The sequence below is a fragment of the Panicum hallii genome, chromosome 3, assembly GCF_002211085.1.
Source record: "Panicum hallii strain FIL2 chromosome 3, PHallii_v3.1, whole genome shotgun sequence".
Classification (NCBI taxonomy): Eukaryota; Viridiplantae; Streptophyta; class Magnoliopsida; order Poales; family Poaceae; genus Panicum; species Panicum hallii.
In genome coordinates, this window is record NC_038044.1 from 63,346,410 (window position 1) to 63,356,416 (window position 10,007).

General features: G+C 49.8%; 2 protein-coding genes across 2 annotated transcripts; one reads left to right on the forward strand and one right to left on the reverse strand.

The window, feature by feature from the left end:
* Positions 1–1,108: 1,108 nt before the first annotated feature.
* On the forward strand, positions 1,109–6,886 carry LOC112884405 (5-methyltetrahydropteroyltriglutamate--homocysteine methyltransferase 1). Its single transcript, XM_025949785.1, has 14 exons — positions 1,109–1,264; positions 2,687–3,040; positions 3,128–3,215; positions 3,721–3,848; positions 3,925–4,116; positions 4,215–4,414; positions 4,497–4,660; positions 4,770–4,850; positions 4,928–5,094; positions 5,170–5,275; positions 5,420–5,670; positions 5,760–5,832; positions 5,933–6,061; positions 6,154–6,886. Exons 2-14 carry the CDS (start codon positions 2,691–2,693, stop codon positions 6,520–6,522), a joined length of 2,298 nt encoding a protein of 765 aa, XP_025805570.1. The 5' UTR covers positions 1,109–1,264; positions 2,687–2,690; the 3' UTR covers positions 6,523–6,886.
* Positions 6,887–7,080: 194 nt separating this feature from the next.
* LOC112885651 (vegetative cell wall protein gp1-like) lies at positions 7,081–9,392 on the reverse strand. The gene has a single exon (XM_025951220.1). The coding sequence runs from the start codon at positions 9,390–9,392 to the stop codon at positions 7,527–7,529; it is 1,866 nt and encodes a 621-aa protein (XP_025807005.1). The 3' UTR covers positions 7,081–7,526.
* Positions 9,393–10,007: the final 615 nt, after the last annotated feature.

Below are 10,007 nucleotides of genomic sequence, written 5' to 3' on the forward strand. Positions count from 1 at the left end.
AAACACACACTCTAATCGTGCCCAGCAAATAATTCCTCCTTTTGTGAAAGGGCGCGATTTGAATATCTTAACTACCGTCCAACAATAAGATAACATGTTGGGCTGCTGGGAATACATTTTCAAATAAAGCGCCAATCGGAAACTCCTATGCATCCCTATGGTGGCTATTTCTTTGTTTTTGGTACACAAATAATAAAGGCAGTTAAAAGTAAGGGTGCATGAATGAGTGCTTCACTAGGGAGCCAGCAGTCAGCAGACACGCGTAACTTGCTGATAAAGTCAAGGTAACAGGCTACTAACAGCCAAGGTGGCCACTGTCAACGTGGTTCAAAGTAGGCAATGATGTAATTTCCAAAAGAAAAAGAGAGAGTAGGCAATGGTGATGTGCTTACTGGAGCGAGCCTAATTTACGGTGACATGCCACTTAGCATTGACGATCTTCCTAACCCATGCAAAACCAAAGAACACCGTAGAGAGGGGATGAAAAGGGGTCTGGAAATTGAATTTAAGAGGGTGTATGGTACGGAGGTTCCTTAGGCTAGTTTCGGTTTCGATGGAAGTTTTATCAGCAGTTTTACGAGTATTAAATAACATGATATATTAGTAATTTTGCTGACTTAACAGTATTATTGTGAGAAGAGATAGTTTCATCTAGCCAACACAGTTACTAAATCCGTCCATCTCCATCATTTTCAGGGAAATGACATGTATGAAATTGATTTCCTTTAAAATTGGCATATACTACTTCATGCATCAACTTCAAGCCATGGACTTGGAGTATTTAGGGAGCACACACAAAAAGAAGTTAGAGATACCGATAGCCATGAACGGGGCTGCATAAAAGACGAGATGGTCCATCATACTCACCACATCCTCCATCCACGTGTCATCTCCAACCAACATGGCCAATACGTGTCACTGTGCCTCGTTGTCTTTCTTCTCCTAGGCCACAAAAAATCAGTAATCGCCGTCGCTGCCCATCCCTGGGGCAGAAAACGCGAATAGGATTAAAGCTGAGGGGTGAGAGGTGGAAAACATCTCCTTTATGAAGAAAAAAAGAAAAAAAAAACTCTACCAGCAATCATCCCCCCCTCTGGGCTCTCTCCTCTCTTCAGATCTCACCAACCCCCATCCATCCCAAAACCACACGAATCGGCGCCTGCTTATAAATAAGGCTCTCCCAAACCCCTTCCCTTTCCCGTGCTCCTCCTCTGCTTCCCTCCCCCAACCGCCCGCGCCTCCTCCGCCGCGCCCCGTCCTCCGGGTAAGCAATCACGCGCCGGCCTCCTCCTCGCCATCTCCATGGCTGTTCCTGTGCGCACCGGCGCTGCCTCGGGGAGGTTTAGGTCTGGGCGTCGTGGGCCCCGTTCCCCGCTCGCGCGCGCATTCCTCTGCTTCGATCTGCCCCCGCGCCCCCGATCGACTGGTGGTCCGGCGGTGTCCAGATCGCCGTGCTCATCAGTTTGTTTCTCGATTCCATTCGGTTATCCGGGGTTGGATTGATGGTTTCTGTGGCAGCGGATCGGTCCGGTGCGGCTCCGCTCCTGGTGGCAAGCTTGGGTCAGAGCAGAGCGTCGGGGTCCCAGTCGCGTGTAGATCTGAGCGCTTGTAGGTGGAATGGAGTCAGAATTTGATCTGCCTGCTTATTTTTTTTCCTGTTTGGCCGCTTTAGGATTGGTCGATTAGATCTGCTCTTCTTCGTCGGAGAGCTTAGACTGCCTCTCCGCAGTTAGATCGGCCAGTGGTTCGGTTCGTCAGGGGTTTTGGATCTGAGAGGTTTATCTTCCATGTCCGCTACTGCAAACTGGAGTATTCATTCTTTTAGTTAGTTGTTCTATATGAGGCCCTGCCGAGATCTATCCAGGACATTTTATTATTAGACATGATCTCGGCACGTACTGCTTGTGCTGGCACCCGTGCATCGAGTGCCCGTCGTTTGACTGCCCCTGCCTTTCCGTATGGTCGGATGGAGGGATTTCGGGATATGCCATAAGCAAGGCTGATGAGTGAACGAGAGTGGACTGGTACTGCCATGTGCCGTGCTGCCGTCCTAGATCCACCACCCACGGGTTCAGTGAGAGGGACAGTGTCCTCCACCAATTATAGTTAGGTCAAGTGTATCAGTTGGCCGGCACCCACCCCTCGGGATTCTGGGCCTACTTTCTGGTGGAGGTTGGTGCTATACCTTACCTATCTACCTACCAAACTAGGCGAAACATATTTTGTGCCTTGAAACTTGAAATTTATTAATTTACTTTTACTTTTTTTTTAAATTTTTTTGGGAACCAGTGGATCTGATGCTAGAATCCCAGGCATAGGAATCAGAGGGGTTTTGTACCATATAAGATTCATCATATCGTGTTATAATAAGCATAATGTTTTCTTTGTTGGATCATCAGCAGTACAAATTACAAACATGCAGTCATGGATAGGTCATGTACTTGGTGTGTTGATTTGGAAAGTATCGTTCAATGATTCTTAGTTTGATTTCTGTTGTCAGGATATCTTAGTACTATGCTAATCTCACTGATACCTGCTCTCTGATGCAAGATAACATTTTCAATATGCTTTTTTATCAGCATGATCATAACTTTACTGTTCCCATGCATATCTGTGTTATCTGTTACAGTATCATTGCTTTCCTGTCGCCCCTGCATTTCTGATTGCAATTCTATTCGTGGCCCAGAAAGATGGCGTCCCACATTGTTGGATACCCTCGCATGGGCCCCAAGAGGGAGCTCAAGTTCGCCCTCGAGTCTTTCTGGGATGGCAAGAGCACCGCTGAGGATCTGGAGAAGGTCGCCACCGACCTCAGGGCCAGCATCTGGAAGCAGATGGCTGATGCTGGGATCAAGTACATCCCCAGCAACACCTTCTCTTACTATGACCAGGTCCTTGACACCACCGCGATGCTCGGCGCTGTCCCGGAACGGTACTCATGGACCGGTGGGGAGATTGGGTTTGATACCTACTTCTCGATGGCCAGGGGCAATGCCACTGTCCCTGCTATGGAGATGACCAAGTGGTTTGACACCAACTAGTAAGTCCTTTGGCTTCCACCAACGGTAATTTCCAGTTCAGGTTTTCTATTCAATATTTCCCAACAAACATTTTTCTACTTTTGCAGCCACTTTATTGTCCCTGAATTGGGCCCTAACACCAAGTTCTCCTACTCTTCTCACAAGGCTGTTAATGAATACAAGGAGGCTAAGGCGGTATGATACTAGTATCATTTTTTTTTGTTGTCTCCATTTATTGAGTCTATCTATTCTAATATTAATTCCCTGCTTGTGTACTTGATCGTGTAAAAGTCGCTAACACATGCATACTGTTGTCATCATAATTAGCCACTAAAGTCATTCAATAGTTTATCATGCTGTCTTCTGATATTAGAACCTCAGTGATAGAGCGTTTTTTAATACTGTACTTAATTACTGATTTGGGTTAGCACAGAAACTGGGATGAAGAATATTTTTGTTAGATCAAATTGGACTTCGACGAGCTAGGAGCATTGGCAAAAAAAAAATACAGCCTCTTTATGAGATTGTTAATATCAGAATGCAATTAAGAATGCTTTCAACATATTTATACAATGCTAATCTGTTATATTGTGCTCTGCAACAAGTTGGTCTCATCTGTTGCTTTATTGTTATGTTTTTCTGTGTTGCAAGATGACGCCTGCTTGCTTGTATGGCTTATATGTTGTTGCTTTTCCTACAGCTTGGCGTTGATACCGTGCCAGTTCTTATTGGACCAGTCTCATACTTGTTGCTCTCGAAGCCTGCCAAGGGAGTGGAAAAGGGTTTCCCTCTTCTTTCCCTTCTTAGCAGCATCCTTCCTGTCTACAAGTAAGATTATAAGCAAGTTACAAACTGCTGTTGGCCTCAAGTCTTCAGTTGATAATCTGATGCATTATGATTGTAGGGAGGTCATTGCTGAGTTGAAGGCAGCTGGGGCTTCATGGATTCAGTTTGATGAGCCCACCCTTGTCCTCGACCTTGATGCTCACAAATTGGCTGCATTCTCTGCTGCATACACAGAGCTTGAGTCTGCGCTTTCTGGACTCAATGTGCTTGTCGAGACTTACTTTGCTGATGTTCCTGCAGAATCATTCAAGTATGTTATCAAATCGCTAGTGCATCTTTTTCACAACTATTGTTCCTTCAATAGTCACCTTTGTAATGACATGATGCTAATTGTTCTTTTTCATGCAGGACCCTAACATCTTTGAGCAGTGTGACTGCTTATGGTTTTGACCTTGTTCGTGGAACCCAGACTGTTGAGCTTATCAAGAGTGGTTTCCCTGCTGGAAAGTACCTTTTTGCTGGTGTTGTGGATGGACGCAACATCTGGGCTGATGATCTTGCTGCTTCCCTCAGCACTCTCCAGGCTCTTGAGGCTGTAGTTGGAAAGGGTAAGGATGCTTCCATTGTTTGTCATAAGGTTGGGTTTAGTTACAACTGGCAAATATCTGATAATGCCTACATTTTGTCCAGACAAGCTTGTTGTGTCAACTTCCTGCTCACTCATGCACACTGCTGTGGATCTTGTAAACGAGACTAAGCTTGACAGTGAGATTAAGTCATGGCTTGCTTTTGCTGCCCAGAAGGTTGTTGAGGTTGATGCTCTTGCTAAAGCATTGGCTGGTCAAAAGGATGAGGTATGGATTTTTTTTTTCTTATACTCTGTTATCTTCACTGGACTTGTGTCTCTTTGACACATACAAAATTATGCTGACTTATATACATCTCTGCAAATGTCATCTACAGGCTTACTTCGCAGCAAATGCTGCTGCTCAGGCCTCAAGGAGATCATCACCCCGTGTGACAAATGAAGAGGTCCAGAAGGCTGTAAGTATCTGGGTCTAAAAGATACTCTTTCTGTATACTGTTGCCATGTACCAACCTCTTTCTGTATACTGTTACAGGCTGCTGCTCTCAAGGGCTCTGACCACCGCCGTGCTACCAACGTTAGTGCTAGATTGGATGCTCAGCAGAGGAAGCTAAACCTTCCAGTCCTTCCCACGACCACAATTGGTTCGTTCCCACAGACCGTGGAGCTCAGGAGGGTCCGCCGTGAGTACAAGGCGAAGAAGTGAGTAACAGTTAATTCTATTGCTTCACTTGTCTCTATGTTGGCTGTATTGCTTATCGGAAATTCACATTGCAGGATCTCTGAGGAGGAGTATGTCAGTGCCATCAAGGAGGAAATCAGCAAGGTTGTTAAGCTCCAAGAAGAGCTTGACATCGATGTGCTTGTGCATGGCGAGCCTGAGGTCAGTTCTCTTGAAGCTATTCTGCTAGCTTTTGCTGCATCTTTGAGAAAATAATTATGATCTCATCTAGAAAAATTCAGTTATTCTGCGCTAAGGATCTGTGTTCATATCTAAGTAATTCTGTTGTTGGTGTATGTTTTACAGAGAAACGATATGGTTGAGTACTTTGGTGAGCAGCTCTCTGGTTTTGCATTCACCGCCAATGGTTGGGTGCAATCTTATGGATCAAGGTGTGTCAAGCCACCGATCATCTACGGTGATGTGAGCCGCCCCAACCCCATGACTGTTTTCTGGTCGAAGACTGCCCAGAGCATGACATCTCGCCCAATGAAGGGAATGTTGACTGGTCCAGTCACAATCCTTAACTGGTCCTTTGTCAGGAATGACCAGCCAAGGTCAGTTACTTTTGACAGGAGTTAATGCTCTTCAGAACATCATTTTCCTCTTCCATTTGGAGACTGACTTATGGCTCATAATTTTCCAGGTTTGAGACCTGCTACCAGATTGCTCTTGCAATCAAGAAGGAGGTTGAGGATCTTGAGGCTGCTGGTATTCAGGTTGGCACTTTTACATTTTTGGTTTCTCATTTAATCAAGAGACTTATGCACACTTACGTTGAATCATATTGCTCAAATTATTTCATCATTATTCTTTCAGGTCATCCAAATTGACGAGGCTGCTTTAAGAGAAGGCCTGCCACTCCGCAAGGCTGAGCACGCTTTCTACTTGGACTGGGCCGTCCACTCTTTCAGAATTACCAACTGTGAGATCAAGGACACCACCCAGGTAAGCATTTGAACTGTGCTGTGGCACATTGGCAGTATCATATCTTCATGCCATGTCCTTTGTCATTCCAACTGACTTCATTCTCTTGACAGATCCACACCCACATGTGCTACTCCAACTTCAACGACATCATCCACTCCATCATCAACATGGATGCTGATGTGATCACCATCGAGAACTCACGGTCTGACGAGAAGCTCCTCTCCGTCTTCCGTGAGGGTGTGAAGTACGGCGCAGGCATTGGCCCTGGTGTCTATGACATCCACTCCCCCAGGATCCCGTCCACTGAGGAGATTGCTGACCGCATCAACAAGATGCTCGCGGTGCTAGACACCAATATCCTCTGGGTGAACCCTGACTGCGGTCTCAAGACCCGCAAGTACACCGAGGTCAAGCCCGCCCTGACCAACATGGTCTCCGCCGCCAAGCTCATCCGCACCCAGCTCGCCAGCGCCAAGTGAGAACTGTCTCTGCAGCGGCTTTTCGTTCAATTACAAGGAGGGTGTTCATCAAAGCCATTTGTCTTGAATAATCTGGGGTCCCGTGAATCCGCTCCATCTGTGGTTAGGTTAGTTCTTTTTTTTTCTTGGCACGATGATCACACCCTGCTCATACCTCTTACGAATTTGGTGGTTTTGAGGCAAGTTGCCCGTGTACTTGTATTGTAAAACCGATGGATATCTGCAGTGTTTCATCTGCAACTCTGAGGTTTGTTACGGCTCGTGTTAATGATCTTTGTCTCGGCAAGAAAATTGTCTTGTGCCATGTAAAATAGCCAGTCGTGTGCAGCTCTTTGATGAATGATCCATTTCCGTTGCCCTGCAACTCAAGTTTTGCGTCGCCGTTTTGATGTCTAAAATCTTCCTTGCTTGGCAGTCTTGGACACCACGGTTATGCTGTTGGCATTTGGAACATGCTGGTTTTCGAACTGAATCCTTGAATGTGTTATTCGGAAGGAAATCCTGGCTGTTTCAGGGGACCTCTGTTTTCCCTTTTTTTCCCCTCGTACTACTAGGGATTTTGCTTTGACACGCAAGGGAATTATGTGTGGTGAACTTGCCATTGCACACCCCCACATTTCACTCTTTTCTTTTTTCATACAGTAGATTTTGCTTGACACACGAGTGTGAGTTTACATGTCATGCTGAAGGAAACTTGCTGTGTGTTTTGCTTGTTTTCATACAAGAGACTTGGAACTCGTGAAGTGCTGCTTCACATTATGTGTTGTGAACTTGCCATTGCACACACCCATAAGGCACTCTAATTTTGTTTTCATACAGTAGTTTTTTGCTTTTGACACAGAGAGTGGTCTGTGTGAGCTACAGTACATGTTTATACACTGATACTCTGTTTGGTCAATCTGGGAATGACTTGTGCAATTGCAAGTTCAGAACAACACATAATTACAAGCAGCACTTTTAAAAGTTTCGGTCCACTTCAAATGGGCAGTCTATATATCGGCCGCTCAGCTGCTGAGGTTGCGCCACGCCGACCAGATGATCCCCACAAGCACGGCCGCCGCCGCAACAGCGTTCACCAGCAGCTGCCTTGCAGGCTCCGCCGACGTCGTCGCCGGAGCATCTCCCAGCGCCTGCGCTTGGTTCTTCCCAAACTTACCACCCGTCTGCTCCTGCGTCCCCTTCTTTTTCTTGCTCTTCTTCTTCTCCTCCGGTAGTGCCCGACTGATCTTGCCGTCTTCCTCTGGTACCTTGGTATCTTGCAGTGGCTCCTTCGGCGTTTCCTCTGCGCGACCAGTAGGCACGGCTGCCGGAGCAGTGGCATCTTGCAGTTGCTTCTTCGGCGCTTCATCTGCGTGACGAGTAGGCAGAGGTGCCGGAGAAGGGGGTGACACGGAGATTGCTCTCTCTGGCATTGCTCTCCCATGTGGGGGCGGCGACGGCTTCGGCTCTGCGGCGGTTGCCTTTGTCCATTCGTCAACGGCGGGCTTCGACGGAGCTGGTCGTGGAGGCTGTGGCGACGGCGGTGGCAGGTCTGAAAAAATAGGAGCGCGAGGTGGTTCGGGTGGAGGCGGTGAACGTCGCGGTGGCTCTGGAGAAATAGGAGGGCGTGGTGGTGCCGGCGGTGGAGATGGACGTGGAGCCGGCGCCGGCGGCAGCTTAGAGTGAGCAGGAAGGCGAGGTGGTGGCGGTGGGGGTGACGGAGGCTGACGCGGCGGCGGGTCAGAGTAAGTTTGACGAGGCGGCGCGGGTGGTGCTGGTGGTGGTGGACGCCGACTTGGTGGCTGCTCGTACTTTGGAGGTGGAGGTGGTGGTGCTGGCGGCGGCGATGCAGGCCGACGCGGCGGCGGCTCAGTAGGAGCCCGAGGCGGTGATACACGCCGACGTGGCTCAAAATAAGTACTAGGTGGTGGCGGCGGCGGCGGCGGCTCAGTAGGAGCACGAGGCGGTGATACACGCCGACGTGGTGGCTCAAAATAAGTTCTAGGTGGTGCTGGCGGTGGCGGCGGCGGCTCAGTAGGAGCACGAGGGGGTGATACACGCCGACGTGGTGGCTCAAAATAAGTTCTAGGTGGTGGCGGCGGTGGCGGTGGCGGTGGCGGCGGCGGCGGCTCAGTAGGAGCACGAGGGGGTGATACACGCCGAGGAGGCTCGAAATAAATTCTAGGTGGTGGTGGCGGTGGCGGTGGCGGCGGCGATGGAGGCCGGAGCGGCGGCGTTGGCTTAGAATAACTTGGAAGACGAGGTGGGGGTGGAGGCGGTGGTGATGGACGTGGCGGCGCCGGTTCGGAATAACTTGGAGGGCGAGTTGGTGGTGGAGGCGGTTGCGACGGAGCTTGTGGCGGCGGCCGTTCATAAGCAGGAGCACGAGGTGGTGCCAGCGGTGGTGGCGATGGGCGCCGACGCGGCGGCGACTGAGAATAGCCTGGAGGACGGCGAGGTGGTGGCGGGAGTGGCGGTGATTGACGTTGTTTCGTCGGCGGCTCAGAGTAGGCCGCAGGAGGCCAGCGAGGCGGTGCCGGTGGCGGTGACGGCGACGTCTCGGGCTCAGGGGATGGCGTCTTTCCGGCCGCGGCGACGATGGGGAGCGTGATGATGAGCTTCTCGCCCTCGAACCTGGCGCGGACGCCGTCGGCGTCGCAGTTGTCGGGGAGGCGGAGGTCCTTCTTGAACCGCGCCCACCGGCCACCCCTCGCCGGCCGCTCCCCGGTGGCGCGGAGCACGCCGTGGTTGTCCACCTGCACCCTCACCTGGTCCTTGCGGAACCCCGGCAGCGAGATCTCCACCACGTCCTGGTCCTCCCCGGGCAGCTTCCACTCCACGGCCGGGTCGAAGTCCTCGAACTCCCGCGCGGCGCCCCGCCGCCGGTCCATGGCCGGAGACGACGTACGGTACAGCGACCAAGGTGCTCGCTTTCGCCGCGAGCGTACACGGACAGCGACCCCTCCTCTCGTGTTTATATATTCTCAGGGAGGAGGGATTCCATGGCGTGCTGTCGGCCGGAACTGGTGCTGTGTTTGAGAGGAATTCCATGGATGGATGCATGATGGTCCTGGGAGGAGAAGAGGGAAGGAAGGGGATTGCTTGAGGAGGATGCTCAGCAGCAGCAGAGCAGCAACTGACATGGAGTGAGATCAGTGTGTTGGGTCACCTCCTTGCTTGGGCAAGGACATGGTTCCTTTCTTTTTCTTGCCTCCATTGGTCTGCTACTAGGCTAGCTGCTACTGTAGTGGAGTGGTAGCTGAAACATGGAGGCAAGTCCAAAGCATCTGGCTTGCACTGCCGGTCTATGTTAATGTCCTAACCCGGTATCAAATCAAGCTAACTCACAACAAAGGAAAAAGGAAATGCTTGATTCGAAAACTGATTGAGAAAACCTGAGACTGTTCTAGGAGCAGTGCAATCATGCAATGTAGTAACATGTTTTGGTTGTGATTATTGTTTTCTGAACCTGAATATTCGCAATGCACGGCAAACTGGGCCTGAAC